This window comes from Manacus candei, unplaced genomic scaffold (assembly GCF_025592945.1).
Source record: "Manacus candei isolate 608988 ecotype Guabito, Panama unplaced genomic scaffold, ASM2559294v1 h1tg000009l, whole genome shotgun sequence".
Classification (NCBI taxonomy): Eukaryota; Metazoa; Chordata; class Aves; order Passeriformes; family Pipridae; genus Manacus; species Manacus candei.
Window position 1 is genome coordinate 3125614 of NW_026138057.1, and position 15743 is coordinate 3141356.

Here is a 15743-nt window from a genome sequence, read left to right on the forward strand (position 1 = left end):
TCCAACCTCAGTCCTTCATTACAGCAACCTCTCTGCAAAAGGAGCACAGGAATACAAGTTCTATCCAGGTATTACTACTGGGTCATTTCCTTGGCCTCAGTTGTTGCTTTAGTTCTAAATCTGTTCCTTTCAGTGTCTGGTGGACTCTTGTGTTGTTATTGATTGGATAAAATATCTATTTATAAAAAGGGAAGGCTATATTTTGCTTAAAGCCCATATGATGGAGTTGATCCTGTTTCTTTAAGTTTGCATTTACTGCTCAGGTCTGTTTTATTTTTTAGGAGGACTTAGTAACCAACTAAGGAAAAAATAAAAGGTACAAACCAGAATAAAATTGAATTGACTTCTTTTTTGAGGGAAAAAGAATCCATTTTGGAGCTAAGGTCACTCAATATCCAAGAAAAATCAGGTTAAAACAGGTCTTTTATGGCTGACTATTTATCATTTGGAAGTGTTCTTTGAGAAGAAGGATAATCTCTCCGGATGAGGTGACTGAAGAGATCAGGGTTCATTATTGACTCAGACAAAAGGGAGATCATTCTGCTCTCCCACATACAAAGAGAAAACTCTCCAGTTCTCTTCCATCCCTTCGAAGCCAAACCAACAAGTGTCCTCTGCACTCTGCCGGGTACCAAAAGCATTTTTCTCTTGGGGGCCAAAAAAGGCCCAAAGGTGCATTTGCTGTCACTTATGCCAATGAGACTGGATAAAATCCATGGGGTTATTCAGTTCTAAATGGGGACAGAATGTGAGCAGAAAGGAATTTTCAGACACCTGGTGATTTTTTAAATCAGGTTTCCATTACTTCCTGCAGGTAAAATGTCTATTTACTTGATTTTTTCCAGTTCAGGTTTAGAGTTTCCCCTGACAGCCAAGAAGGGATGTGGCTTTTTCTCCTTGTAGAGGCCAAAGGGAAGGTGAAATGGGCACTTCCCAGGGGTGTTATTCCAGGAGAGGGTGCTCCAGGCTTGGGAAAGCCATGAGCATCCTCTTCCTTGGCAGATGTAAAATCCCAAACCCACACCTCCCACTGCCACACTGGAACTGCTGGTATTCACCTGCAGATTTGTTCGCTGACTTTTTATAGCTCTGACTTACAAACACTAAACAAATATCATTCTAAGCTGGTACAGAAATAAAAATCAGAGCTTGATTTGGGAGAGGGTGAAAGAGATTTCTTAAATCTACCTGTAGAGTTAAACTTCCAAAAGCATTTGAGTGTCTTTGGAGTGCAAGGGTGAGCTTTTCAAGGTACTTCGGCGTTTATTTGCCATCAGAAAACACTTAAGCTGATACAATTTTCTAAAAACGTTTCTATTGGTACATTTTTCTTTCCCACGCAGATGTTTATAAATGAACATGATTGTTGTACAATAATGCAAGAAGTTTATAAACATTCCCAGCCTCAGCAGACAAACAAATCCCACCAGATGGAGGGTAAACTCAGATGGACTTGAACTGAAAAGGTTACATTTTCTTCTTGTTCCTTTCACTTTTTTATTATTTTTTTTTTTCCAAAAAGGCAGAAGTGAAGAACAGGATCTGGAGGCTTTAAGGCAATAGCTGGAGGAAGCTGAGCTCTGCCTGCTGCCAAGTTTTATTAGTTCTCCTCACAACAACCACCACTTCCACAGACACAGCATTTACCAAACATCACCTCCCTGGAAATTAAACAAGCATAACTCTGAAAAACACAGAGCCCCGTGGCTGTGTGTACTGATGAGGACTGGAGGAAAACAAAGCCTGGTTTGGTGGGACCAGTCTGATTCCAACAGCACAGGGAGCACCCCGGGGAGGGAAGGGGGAGCACTGGGAGCTGAGCACAGACTGCAGGTCCAGGGAGCTCGTCAATCACTGTGCCAGAAACCCAGACAGACAGACAACAGGGCCCTGACAGACAGGAATGAGCACACGTGGCACAGCCATGAGGGACACTCCAGCCTCTCCCACCCCTCACAGTCCTCCCAGGAGCAGCACCAGGGATGGCAGGCTGGGCTCACCCTCGCTGTGCCCAAGGGTGGTGGGCTGCCATCAGGAGCTGCTGGAGAGCTCTCCCAGTCCCGTGGGAAATGCTTACTGGAGACAACCCAAAGCAGCAGGAGGAGCCTTGTTTACATGGCAAACACAGGGCACACTCCCTGCCCTCCACCAGCAGCCAAACCACACTGGGCAAACAGCTCGGCTGCAGGAGGGATCAAAGCTTCCCACATCTCCACCTGCAGCATGAGTGCAGCTCCTGAAGGCCACACAGCCAGGGCAGCTCTCAGGAGAGCAGAACTGAGCACTGAACACTGGGACAGGGACATGGATGGGAATAAAGTATGGGCCTAGAGGATAAAAGCCTCCTTGCAAATCCTTTGTGCTCTGGAGTACTTGAGGATCCCAGCAGTCATCCTTTGGTTTCTCTCTCTCTCGGGTTTGTCTGGAATAATGGCAGCAAAGTGGAGATTGGTTTGTAGGGAAAAGGCAGGATTATTTATTGGTTTTGCTCCTCTACCATGACACTTACTTTGTTGCAATCCTGTGCTGTTGTGCTAAGCTGAGGAAATGAGACAAAGACCAGTGACCCAAGTTCCTCCTGCTGCATCCCTGCCTTGGACAGTCTCGAGTTTTTACTGGAAGTTAAACGCTCCACAACCCACGTCTGCTCTGCAGTGAGCCCCAAAGTGAGAAAACCAGGAGCAGTATAAATTTTGTGCTGATGATCAGAAGATGCCAGTGGAGACCAGCCCAGCCTTTGGCTGCCAGCTGGGGGAAGAGATGGGTCGATGGGAGGTGCAAACCTGGACAGGAGCATCAAACACCTTCCTCCCCCTGCTGCCTGGAAACACAGTGCTGACTTGGCAGGGCCATAACTGAAGGCAATATCTCAGGAGCTCTTTTCCCTGACAGATAGGAGATAGACAGTTAAAATAGTGCACAATGAGTGGGTTTATGGCATAGAAAATTGATGACTAAGTCCTTCAGTAAAGAACAAGTGATTGGTGCTTGTTAACCAATGACAGAGGAAACACCAGCTCCTGAGTGTAGAACCTCCTGGCTGGTGGCAGGATGAGGACTGTGGTGGCACATTCCAGCTGCCTGTGCTGGAGCACAGAGCAGAGCCAGGCCCTGAAGTGAGTTCCTGGACACAGTCACATGAGCAACTGCAGGCTCAGGGGGACTTGCTGACACCAGACTGTAACACCCTGAAGGGAACAGCCAAGCACTCACTGCTGGCTTATTCACCCACCAAGGAGATGAACACTGGGCTGTGTAACCAAACTGCTCCCTGAGCTGGGCTAAGGTCAGACCTGGACTGCCAGGTCAGTTCAGGTACAGCTCTGCTGTACCTGCAGCCAGTTTGGGAAAGGTGATGTGAAGGGGCCCAGGGAAACAGGCAGGAAGTGGAGAGATGAAACATGTTCTCCCCCTTGAATCCTAAGTGCCATTCCAAGGTCTCACTAAAGGGGTAAATTAGCTGTAATCTCCTCTGGCCTTATTTGCTGCATTTAGACAGGCAGGGCAGGCAACCTCATCCTCTGCATTCCAGTTTACTCCCTGAGCAGAAAGATGGACTTCATGCCAGCAAAGCTGCTGAGATTCCCCCATTTTGAGGGGGATGTAGGCCCACTTCCATTATAATTCAGACTCTTCTCCTGTCACTGCATCCATATAAGACACATTGACTGTCTCCTGTGCAGCTGGGGGTGAGGAGCTCTCTGAGGCGAAGGACAGTCCCAGCCCTCCGTGCTGATCATCCAGGTCAGAATCTTCTTCCTCCTCCTCATTCTTCTGCAGATATTGGTCACTGTCATCATCATCATCATCTGCTGCTGCATTGTTCTCAATCACTTCAACCCTCTCTCCAGCCTCTGGATCCACATCGGTCTTAAACCACACAGCTTTGTAGCCATCGTCTGCCACGTGCCTGTCTGTCTTGAGGATGGACTTCACCTCTTTCTCCTGTCCGGGCTCTTCTTCCACTTCTTCCTCTTTCTCTCCCTGGATGGAGATGGTGCTGGAAGCTGTAGGACCCCTTGAGAGACTCTCAGTTTCCCCTGCACTGCGGGAGGGCAGGGGAGGCACTGGCTGCTCCAGCACACCAGTCTCCAACTGGACGCTGCCGTTTTCTGGTGTCTTATCCTGTGTGGTGCTCACGTCTGGGTATTCATATTCCTGGTAATATTCGTTGTGGTGACCCCCAGAGACTTCCTTGGAGAGCTACAGGAGAGACAGTGATTGTAGTGACAGGAAGACAAATGGGGGGTGTGAGGGAAGGGGTGGCTGAAGTGACTGAGCTCCTGCCCAGGGAAGTTCAGCTTGGTTTGCAGTTAGACCTATTTGAAGCCAGGGAAAGATACAGCTCCCTGGAACAGCTGGTTTTTATTGACTCCATTTCTGGAGCTTTCTCAGGTCAGTGTGGGCATGTTTTCCAGGAGGGCTGAGCACCAGCACTGTGCACTGATTTGTCCCCATCTGTTTGAGGTATTACTCTGGAGGGGGATTCACCTCACCCAGGGGGAAGGACTGTTGTTCTCCACCTGAGCCATGTGCTCTGCACTCATGTCTAGGCTCCTGGCAGTCCCATCCTAAGGCACAGACCAACATCTGGTCAGACAAATTACACCCTAAACTCCAAGGTGACCAGTCTGCCAGGGCCCTGAGAGGTCCAAAAGTAAATAGCTGAAGTGCAGACAAGTGTCTCAGCCCAGGCTTCTCAAATGTGAGGGACCTTTCTCTCCTTTGACTATGGAGGGAGGATGAACTGTGGTTTAGAGACCACCTCTGATATGTGTCACATTCATCCCAGGTTTTGTGCTCCATGGAGCTGGGGTCCTCTCCTTACCATGTCTGCTCATCATCTACCACACAGCTCCAGCCTAGGGAGCAGAAAAGAACAGCAGCAAACACCACCAAAGCAAGGTTACCTGTGCAAACATTGTCTTGGGAGTGATTTACCACCTTCACACAATGTGTGCTATTTGGGCAGCCCACCCAGACTTTAAAACTTCCTCAGATGCCACTTTCTCACTCTTAGAAATTCAGGTACAAACAAGGCACTCACCTTCTTCTTCAGCAGGTGTTTGACAGGTTTTCCATACCATTTACTGGATTTCCATACCAGCACTCCAAGGAAGACCAAGGCAATTAAGAGCAGTGCTGCTAAGGTGCCCCCTAGGATAGCCATGTCCTGAGCAGAGTACATCTTATCAGAGGAGGCTTCATCTGTAAGGCAAACAAACCAGTGTTACAGAGCCCAAACTGGCAGCCAGTGTGTTTAACACAACCCTTCGCTGTGGGAGAAGCTCCAACCAAGTTTGGAAGGGCAGGGAAGCATCCTGTGCTGCAGAATGTGACAGTGATATATCTAATATCACAGAACACCATTTTTTTTCTGTCCTAAAAGCAGAAATGGTTTTGGTTTTATTACATAGAATACTATAATTTCCAATAAATTACATGAAGTGGAAATAGTAGCCATTCACAGAACAATGACTTTTACCTGGTGATTTAACTGAATCGATATATAACTGACTGTATTAGGCAAGTAGATGCTACATGGAGCAAATTTATGTAGGTCTTTGGCTTTCCCACTTCACCATCTTACACCAGAATGCAAAAATGAGGTTTCTTTGTACATATGTGTGTGAAAATGCAAAGCTTCCTTTAATCCAGAACATCCCCTCCGATAGTGATGAGCATGTTAAAATAAAAAATAGAAAAGCAGTAGGAAGTGCCTAGGACAGGAAACCCTTTCCTGCCTTTTTGTAGCTGTAGCAATATTCCCCAGCCTGCCCAGGGGCAGCTGCTGCTTCCACTGGCCAGTGTAAGGTATTTGTACAGAGATCAACAGCATAGTAGAAAGACAGAAACATTCTCAGCTTGGCTTGGTGGTGGGATTCTTTAAGTTTTCCAGCTTCATTTTGTAGTGTAAATTACTCTCATTAATGATTAATTGTTAATGAAACACGGTTTTGTTCTCCTCCTGATTGTTCATGGTAATGGACTTTGAGTATCCCCTCCCTGGGTTTATCATTAACACCCTGGGGAGGGCTTAGGACCTCGGTGACTTTTTGCTGCTTACTCATGTCTCCTGGGGAGCCACAGCCCAGAGTGTGTCCCAGAACTGTGAAACTCCTCCTGTGTCCCTGTGCAGCCTGCTCAGCTGGCCCTGTCTCACCTGGAGGGCCTGGCCAGGCCAAAGGGAACCTCAGATCTGTTTGGGCCATCCCTGGGTTCTGGCCATGGCACAGAATTCCTCTCAGAGGCTCTGAGCCATTCCCTGTCATTTCAATGTATCTTTTTGCATATTCAGCAGCTCCATTGCTTTGTGTGGTTTAAGAAGCAAGGGCAGCATTTCAAAGTTGCCCAGAAGTGGTGGTACATGCTTGGAGCATTCCCAGCTCTGTACTGACACCTGAACCAGCTCTCTGCCAAGCTGGACTGTGCCCTTACATTGGGGTCAGGTGGTTTGTGGCTGTGAAGTGACTCTGCCTTTAGGCAATCCAAATTTACACCCAGGAGCCCACTTTTTTTCCTCACCCCATGATGGTGGTGATGAGAGGGTGAAGTGGGAACATCAATCACACATCACTGTATAGAAACCAGTGGAGTCTGGGCATTGTGTGACTATCCTGATGTGAAAATGCAAGATATTGGTTCACCTTAATGCAAAGTATAAGTTTCATAAACTTCAAACCTAATTAAATTATCAGACCTATTTAAGAGTCACTTCTCAGAAGTATGTAAGTGTGAGCTATTTTTACATCAACACAGTTAAACAGTAACTGGAGGGTTACGTATGAAGCCTCATGTCTACCTTATTACTCATGGGTTATTTCTTCTGGTTAGACCATAAAGTCTTGGGGTAAAAGAACCTGACCTGAGTAGAAAATGCCTTGGCTCATGGGCAAGCCTGGCTTTGGGGAGTGCCAACTGCCCTCTGCTGGGCCTAAGACAGGCAAGAACATTGCAGTTTTCTCTGTGTTTGGCTTAAAAGGAGCAGGGAGGTACCAAGGTCTCAGGGCAACCCTCCCCTGCCATGATAGGACATCCTGGGTTATCTCCCAGCATGAATCAGCCCCAGATTTAGCTTTGCAATAACAAGAAAAGGCACCACAATAAACAGCACCACTTAAAGTCTCAGGAGGCTGTTTGAGGATGTTGTTGGAATGTTTTCTCTGTCAAAGCCCCTGCAAATATGGGGTTGGCCTCAGCCCAGGCCTGCAGACTCAGCAGGTGACTCTCATGGCCAGTTTGCCCAGAGAAGCAGAAAAGACTCCCCAGTCATCTCCACAGAGCAGAAACCAGAGCCCCCAGCCTACCTGTGGCCGGCAGGACCTCCACCTCAATTACAGTGCTTGCCTCCTGCAGGCTCAACACATCTCTTCCAACAGCCTATGGGAACATGGGAAAGAGAGGCTTAGGCGCTTCCAAATCTCCAGCTCACCCTCCAGGTCTGGGGGTGAGCCCTCTGAGGACAAAGTATCCTGTCCATCTCCTCACCACAGCCCTGCACAGGGGCTGGACAGCCTGGTCACAGAGGAGGAAGAGCTCTGAAGATTCCCTGTGCTGGGGGGGAGTGGATGACCTGACCCAGGTCCATGCTTTGTGCAGAGTTCCCAGCAGGGTGCAGTGCACAGGTACTGAGGTGATGTGGGGCAGGAGCAGTGTGTGTTGGCAACCCTTCTGTGCCCTGCCTGTGTAGCCACAGCAACGCTGTGGTCAGGCTGGCTCAGACAGCTCCACAGGGCATGGCACTGTGCCAGCAAGCCTGAGGGACCCCATTGGAGCTGGCAGGCAGATGGACAAAGGGAACAGGCAGCTTCTTTCAAAGCCTAAAGTTAATAACTGCTTCCTTTGACCCCAGCAAACAAAGCACTGGAATTCCCCCTCTTTGCACAGGGCTGACAAAATAAAGAAGAAAGCTGCCCTACCTCGATGGCCACAGTCCCTGGGGACTGCAGCACCACGTTGGTCAGGATGAGTCCGTCTCTGGTTGCGATGAAATCGGTGCTGTTTTTGATGTAGTACTCGATGTTTGGGTTGAATTTCTGAAAAGCCAGAGTGATGCTCAAACCACATTCTGCTCCACCTGCACCTTCCTAACAACCCCTTGGCAGCACTTGTCCAAGACACCTGAGGTACAAGCAGGTGTGTGGTGCAAAAAATAAATCTGCACTGAGCAGCTGAGAAAGGCTGAACTCACCTGTGTTCACCCTGTGCTCAGAGCATCACAAACACCTCAAAAAAATTCCCAAGTCTTACCCAGTTTCTACTGGTAACTTTACTATTTGCCCAAGCAAAATACATCCATGCAAGAGACCCATATGGGACTGGCATTGGAAGAGGGGGGGTCCAGCAGCTTTTCCTCATTACATCACACCATAAGTGGTATGATCTGTGTGGAATTTCCAAGGAAATATAATATGGAATACTAGAGGAAAACATGTGTTTGCCTCTCCCCACCTCCCCTTCCTCCTGTTTCCTACTCCTGCTTTGAGCCCAACACGGTGCATTTCCAGTCTCTTACATCAGGGAAGTCCTCGTCGGCTGCCGTGACCGTCAGGGGGGTGGAAGGATCTCCAGCCTGGAAGACAAAGCTCCTCGGGGCCAGTCCAACCACCACGGTGCCGCTGTAGAGCCCTGTCTCGAAGTGTGGGGGATAAAGGCTCTTGTTGATGACCTTTATCTCTATGGTGGCCACGGAGTATTTCCGGACGTTGTTGGCCTGGGTGGCCTGGGGAGGAAGAGAGACAGATGCCAGGGAGATGCTTCCCCTGCTTGTGAGGAGACATGAAAAGACAGGCCTGATGCAACCCCAGCTCAGCAGGATGTCCCCATTCCGTGACTCCTTTGCTGTCACCACCCGTGAGGGAGAAGCCTCTTAACTGCTGCAAGGGCTTTGCATGTGGGTTGGTGTAAGACATGGGTCAAATACTGGGCCCTTCCAAAAGAAAGGGAGGAACTGAGTTATTCTGAACATCACTGACTCCTATCACATCCTGGCTGCTGCTTCCTAAAAATCCAGCTGTGCTGGGTGACTGTCTGCAATGGCATCACTTACCATGACCTGCAAGAGGAAGGAGTCTGGGGAAGTCACTATTTTGTTCATAGTTAGATTCCCCGTGTCTGCATCCACTGAGAACACTTCATCTGTATTCCCTGGGGAAAATGGAAAGGCCATTCAATCATCAAATTCCTTCATAAAGTGACCTGGAGCTCACAGACTCATTCTTTTACATCTTCATGACAATATCCCCAGGACAAAGTGCTGTTCTCCTTGCCTGCCTGGCTGCTTCAAGGATGGGAGTGCTGTCCAAGGACTCAGAGAGACACAACACACATGTGTGAACCCAATTAAATGAGGTAGGACAGCAAAGCTTTGCATTTCCAGTGCCTGGGCCCAGATATTGTCGGTTTAAATTCTGATAAATGCCCAGAGCCTCTGGTGCAATTTGAGGACTGGAAGTCTCTATCCAGTTCCCATTCTGTTCTGGGAATGCTTATTTCTCTCTACGGGCTACAAAGGGAGTCTAGACACAAACCTTGTATTGATGCAGGGGTAGAAATCAGCTTCCTACATGTGTGTGTGAATCATAAAAGTACCTGGGTCGGATATGTGTTAAAATATAAGCAGAATTTTTAGTTCTCTTCCTCACTCCAAGACATTGTGGGCTCTGTTTAGACAATGACCCCCAGACTGGGGCCCTCTGTTGCCTGTGGGGTGGGGAGGCCACATGCATCCAAAGTGCCAGTGGAATTTAGGGTTCTTTGATGTGTTGTTGTCAGGAGGATATTCACTGCTGAATGAGGCACAGCTAAAGGGAGAGGAGCACTCCATCTGGCCAACAGCTTCTACCTTTGCCTTGATAACTATGCAGAACCCCACTACTGCTAAAATAAAATAAAAAAATAAATCCTTTGACTGACTTAAAGGGCCCAATCAATGACTGGCAATCAGTTGACTATATTCAAGTGATCTTCTTGAAATCAAGACTAAAACAGGGCAGATGAGGCAGTGGCAATGTGCTGGGGAATAAAAACACAATTCTTGGCACTGCATGAAAATTATGCTGCTAAAGTGAGAATTTTAGGTTCAGCTTGAAGACTGAATGAAAGTGGCATGACCAGACTGGCAAAATCATGTCTAAAAAAAAGATAAGACATATCTCACCTCCCATAAACCCCGATTTCATTGTGATTGGATTGAGGGACTGTAATTCTCGTTTTCTTCCTCTCTGTACAGACTATTTCTTCTACTTAATCCACAGTGTTCTGTGGATCTCACAGTGTTTCTGTGGCACAGACAGGGGCTCTCAGTGAGATGCCATGGGGGTACCTGCTCTTGGTACTGCAGGGGACTTGAGCAGTGCTCTTTTGGGGAAGGTGGCAATGTGACAATGTCCACTCACCCCCAACGATGCTGTACACGATCTTCTCGTTTATGGTGTAGTCGGGATCAACGGCATAGATGGGTCCTGGTCTCAGGGTCAGTGGCTCCACCTGCAATGAGAAGGCACAGCCTCACATGCCACAAACCAGCACTAAATCAGCAGCTGGGGCTCTCTCCCATCCCAGCGTGGCTCCAGTGGCTTTGTGAGGGCAGAATGGGGTTTATGGCTGCCAGATGGCTGGCACAGGGCGGAGGGGAGCCAGCCTTGGGAGTGGAGTGCTGCAGGAGCAGCAGTGCTGCCTGGGGTGGGGAATTCCACCTTCTGGGGTGACAAAGGTTCCCTGTCCTGCTGAACCATCTGCACTGTAACTGGAGACCAGCAGGAGCTCATGGAGGTTACCAGGCACTTCCCACTGGGAACAGCATGAGGGCCCTGTTTGGTGGCTCCTGCTCACCGCCAGCTCGGAGATGTTGACGATCCCGGAGTAGGGGCTGCTGATGCAGACACTGGTGTCGTTGTGGAGGAGGGCACAGGGCAGGAACCAGGGTGCTCTGGTGTCTGCTTGGGTGATCAGGAGGGTTATTGTTGCAGTAGCTGTTCTGGTGAGGTCGGCGCTGCCCACAGGCCTGTCCTGGAGCCAAAGGCAAAGCACACTCATGAGACGTCATTTTTATTGCCAAAGAAGGGCCCACCTGCCACAAGCAGTGGCCCAGGGTCCTTTAGCCCTTGTCACTCCACTCTGTTTAAGGCTTAGAAATTTATGTGAGATTGGCTAAAGCACTGGGTTGTCTGCTTCTGCTGGCAAAGGTGGGCTGACTGCAAGTCTGTCCCTGTAACTGTGGAAGGTGAAAGGCTGCTCCAAGCCCACCACCCACCCTCCCTCTGCCACCCCAGAGATCTCCCATCCAAACTCACCCTTCAGGTAAAAGACACCGGGCTAATGAGGCATTCTGTTCCTCCCCAGGGACTTACCCTTGCATACAACAGCAACCTTGTTGATTGAAATTTATCATAGTCCAGTGCTTTTTGTAAATAAATTTCAGGGTTATTAACTCCTTTTATGGCAAAATAACCGTCTGTGCCCTGGCAAGGGAAAAGGAAAAATCCTGTAGCAGACTCAGTCACAGAATGTTTCAAATCCTGGTCATTGCTGTGTTTGTCATCTCAATTGTACCTTTAATCCTGGGGAACTGGTTGGGGGGGCAGTGTGGGAATGCTGGATCTATTTAATCTTTGCTACCGCACACTGGAGTTGCCTGGCTTGTCAAAAGGTGTGTTCCTCCTCCTGGATGAAATCTCATACCTCATTTATTTCCTACACTCAACAAGTTGCCAACAAGCCTTCATTTTTGGTCCCTGACAGCCAAGGAATCTCACTTTCATGCAAAAAACAGGCCAAAGATGGCTCAGCCTCTGAGGGCTGGCAGGATCACCTGCCTTAGCCTAATGCAGCTGGATTTTGGAAGAAACTGTAAAGCCAAACTGAAGTAACGTATGTTGCAATTTACTCTGTAGCCTTCTGCATTTGCTTTGGCTCTCCTTTAATCTTATGCCTTGTCTACAGTTCCTTTGAGTTTCTCAGTCCTCTCGATTTACACCAGTGTGAATGCAAAGTCTGGTCCCAGAGCTGAAATGCAGAAACTGGTGGTTTCTGTTCCCAGCCCCTAAAACCCCTGGGGTAATGGAGGTAACGCATGCAAGTGTCAGGCACTGTCTGCTCCCCCCACAATGCTTTTCAAAAGTGCAAACATACATTTGGGGGTTCTCTTGAATTTGCTTTTATTTTTAGTTTCTAGCCAGCCCTTGCACTCCAGGCTGGCATCAGGGACTGTGTGCACAACCCATTTCCGTTGGCAAACAGGGCAAGGACTCCATTTCCCATCTGACTCAGTGCAATTCTGAGCTCCCTGAGGTACAAAGGTCTCCTGATATGTTTACAGATCATCCCAACAAGACTTCCCTGAGTTTTATGGCTCTGAATATCCCAGATGAAAATTTAATCTGTACAGTGCAATAAAAGTGTGAGCAGTGAGAGAATTCAATACCTACAGCATTGATGGCTCTGTTCTGTTAACCAAATAAATGTTTGGGGTTTGTAAAAGATGAGAGCTAAATGCAATGACCTCTGCCTGAGAACTGGGGCTCTTCTGAATCCAGCTTCTCCAGAGCTACTCTTTCTGCCCAGAGATGCTCACCTGCACTGTGGCTGTGAGTTCATAGTAGATGATGTCCAGGTCAGCATCAGTAGCAGTTAAATCTTCACGGGCTACAATGGTTGCATTCACTTCTGTATCCTGAGAAAACACATTGCTGGGGTTATTCTCTGTGTGAAATGGGCTGAAGCCTCTCCCTGCTGACCCCTCCTCAGTCCCACAGCACTGAGTGACCCAGTGCCCTCTTCCATTCCAAGACACACTCACCTCTCGGACAGACCTGGTGAGATTCGGCTGCTGAAACTGCGGATCGTTGTCGTTCAGGTTGAGAATGGTGACAATGATTTCCAAAGAATCGCTCTGCAGAACGGGCAAAGGGAGAGGATCAGAGCCAGAAAGAGGCTGCTGGGGCTGCTCCTGGTCTGCAGAGTGACCAGAGGGGATGGTGTAAGGAGCAGAGCTGGGTGGGGGCTGGATGGAGCTGGGAGTGTAGTGTGTGTGCCCACAGGGAGAAGGACATCTCCCCATGCCTGTGTGGGAAGAGCAGAGGGAAGCACATGCTGGGTGCAGTTCCTCATCCTGGGGCTCACCTGGCCAGTAGAGTCCTCACAGTTCAGGTACACCACCAGCAGGGGGTCTTCCTGCAGGAAACACAAACCCACCACTGCAGAAACAGCCAACATGTGCAAACTCCTTCAAAACAAATGACCCAAACTTATGCTTTGCTGAATCAGAAATGCTGATGGGCTGTATCTTGGTTTTAGGTGTACCTAACTTTTCCTTTCTTTCCTTTGTGCTGGGATCTTGGGATGGAGTCAAACCAGCCCAACCTTCCAGCCTCTCTCCCTGCTTATCCTGTAAGATGCTGACAGAGCTAACCTGTCATTTTCTCCCACTTCAGGTGAATTCAAACAGAGATTTCTTTTTAAATTGAATGAATCAGAAACGTTCCATGTGGCAAGTACAGTGTCGCCTGCAGGGTATTAACTCTGGCTGCTGCTCTTGACTCAAATAAATGTGGGGTTTTACATTGAAAGGGAACTTAAGGATGGTTGTGGCTGTACACAGAGCACTCCAGTGAGGTAAAAGAATGTAGCAGCAACCTAAATGAACAGTGACCTTTTATGCTGCTTTTCAGTTTCACACAAGGTCATAGAATCACAGAATGGTTTGGGTAGGAAAGGACCTTAAAGCACCTTCCACTATCCCAGGTGGCTCCAATCCCTGTCCAACCTGGCCTTGGACACTTGCAGGTATGGGACAGCAGCAGCTTCTCCGAGCAACCTGTGCCAGGGCCTCCCCACCATCAAAGGGAAAAACTTCTTCCCAGTATCCCATCTAACCCTGCCCTCTGTCAGTGTAAAGCCATTCCCCCTCATCCTGTCACTCCAGGCCCTTGTCCAAAGCCCCTCTCCACCCTTCCTGTCCGTCCCTTCAGGCAGTGACTCACCTCATAGTCCACCACCTTTGTGAGCAGCAGCTCATCCCCCTGGATGGTGAAGAAACTGCCGTCGGGGAACCGGGGGTCGATGCTGACGGTGAAGCCTGGCTGCACGTAGATGGTGGTCACCACGTAGTTAACAGGGTTGTTTTCAGGAACTTTCGGATTGCTGTTACTGACAGAACATCCTGGAAAGACACACAAATGAGATGGGAAGCTGCCTGGGGATTCCCACTGGGAAGGAGTCGGTGAGAGCCAAGACCTCTCCAGTCCCCCTGGGGTGAAGTCGCTGAGCGAAGCCACCACCTCCCAGCCTATCCCACCGCTGCCTGGGGACACTGCCAGGGCCCACAGACCTCCTGCAGGAGCTTACCTTGCTGCTGTGCTGAAACCCCTGTCATGAGGGGCAGCAGGACGAGCACAGGTGTGAGGAGCCAGCGAGAAACAGCCATGGAGAGCTGCCAGTCGCTGAAGAATCCCTGTTCCCGGCTAAGCTGATCCTCTCTCCCTGTTTCTCCCGGTGCCGTCTCCCGCGCTCACGGCTTTGTGACGGCAGAAACAGTGACTGGACTGGATTGCTGAGCTTCAACCTTTGCCTCCTTGCCTCATTGGGTGAGTTGTTGAAAGATTTACCAGTCATGGAACATGATGACACGTACATTCCTATTTCTTCTTTTTTCCCTGGGTTTCTCCTATCCTGAACTCTTCGTGGCAACAAGAATGTATTTGAAGCATTTCAGAACTCAGGGCCAAGCCCTCCCCCCTGAGATGAGCATGAAGGACAAGGGCTGGCACTTGGGAGGCTGCCTGTATTCTCCAGGCTCTCCCAGTGGGAAGGTTTCTGATGTGCCAGAGATGGGGTCTGTATCCCACAAGGTGAGCAGAGTAGATCCCGACAGGGATGAGACTCGGCAGCCCAGGAATTGCCCAGCAACTTTGTAGGGAAAACACACCTCCTTCTACCAGTGGCCAGCAGTGGCTCCTTGTAGGGATGCCTCCCAGAATCCCCTTCCAGGGGACCTCTGCTCTCACTGATTCTTTTAAATTCCCAGCTGATTTCAGAAGGGTCTCATCTGCTGCACCTCAGCCAAGTGGCTGTTAGTGGCTCAATGGAATCCAGGCTGTCAACACTCCTTCTGAAAGTATTCCAAGAGGAATCTTTCCTAGCAGAGACTTCCTATGGACCAAAATAAACAACTGCTGAGGTTTGTTCAGCCCCTCAGTAAGTGAATGGTGCTTAGGTGAGCACTGGAGTGGGAAGGGCTCCTTTGCAGGTGTCAGGTACATTATAGATGGTGAAAAGTGCTGGAGCAGGATGGGCTGAGCAGGGTTGTGCTCGGCACAGGACTGCAGCTGAAGATCCTTATTTTAGAGCTGCTCTCCAGAATCTGTTGGTTTTACAGGAAAGCTGGAGTGGCTGTTCTATCAGAGGAGGGGATCTGCATGTCAACAGCATGTAAACCTCGTTAAGTGGTGGGAACAAATTCCCCCACGTGGAACTCTGTCTTTAGTGGCTCTGAGAAAGCTGGGCCAGCAAATCCAGGAGCAGAATGAAGCGGAAATACCATTTACAGTGAGTATCTCTGTTGTGTAGCTCTCAGAACATTTCTTTGCCACAGAATCTAACACCTGGCTGAGTTCCTGCTCCATGGATTCTGACTCTGTGCACAGCTGGACGGTGGGCACTCCCAACGTGCCTCGTGTGGGGGATCCCGGCACAGTGCTCCTCCCCAGACCCTGCATTCCAAGGCTAAGGTACCACCCTTCTTC

The 15743-nt window shown here is 49.1% G+C and overlaps 2 protein-coding genes across 2 annotated transcripts in view; one reads left to right on the forward strand and one right to left on the reverse strand.

Annotated features, from left to right (window-relative positions):
* LOC127466299 (keratin-associated protein 10-1-like) overlaps positions 1–15743 on the forward strand; it is a 101523-nt gene that overhangs the window by 78874 nt on the left and 6906 nt on the right. The gene's annotated exons all lie outside the window — the stretch shown is intronic.
* Positions 289–14562, reverse strand: CDHR5 (cadherin related family member 5). The gene is made up of 14 exons (XM_051776983.1): positions 14347–14562; positions 13983–14161; positions 13123–13173; positions 12800–12892; positions 12575–12673; positions 11352–11462; positions 10834–11010; positions 10398–10488; positions 9050–9147; positions 8516–8722; positions 7920–8036; positions 7308–7380; positions 5048–5208; positions 289–4203 (listed from the first exon to the last, which is right to left on the reverse strand). Exons 1-14 carry the CDS (start codon positions 14423–14425, stop codon positions 3619–3621), a joined length of 2121 nt encoding a protein of 706 aa, XP_051632943.1. The 5' UTR covers positions 14426–14562; the 3' UTR covers positions 289–3618.

Bases quoted from the DNA above. Each gene is read 5' to 3' on its own strand.
- CDHR5 (XM_051776983.1), bottom strand. From the start codon at position 14,425: ATGGCTGTTTCTCGCTGGCTCCTCACACCTGTGCTCGTCCTGCTGCCC. The intron at 12,893-13,122 runs GTGAGCCCCAGG...CCCGTTCTGCAG, and splicing joins GTGAGGACTCTACTGGCCAG to AGCGATTCTTTGGAAATCAT. The intron at 9,148-10,397 runs GTGAGTGGACAT...CATTTTCCCCAG, and splicing joins CGTGTACAGCATCGTTGGGG to GGAATACAGATGAAGTGTTC.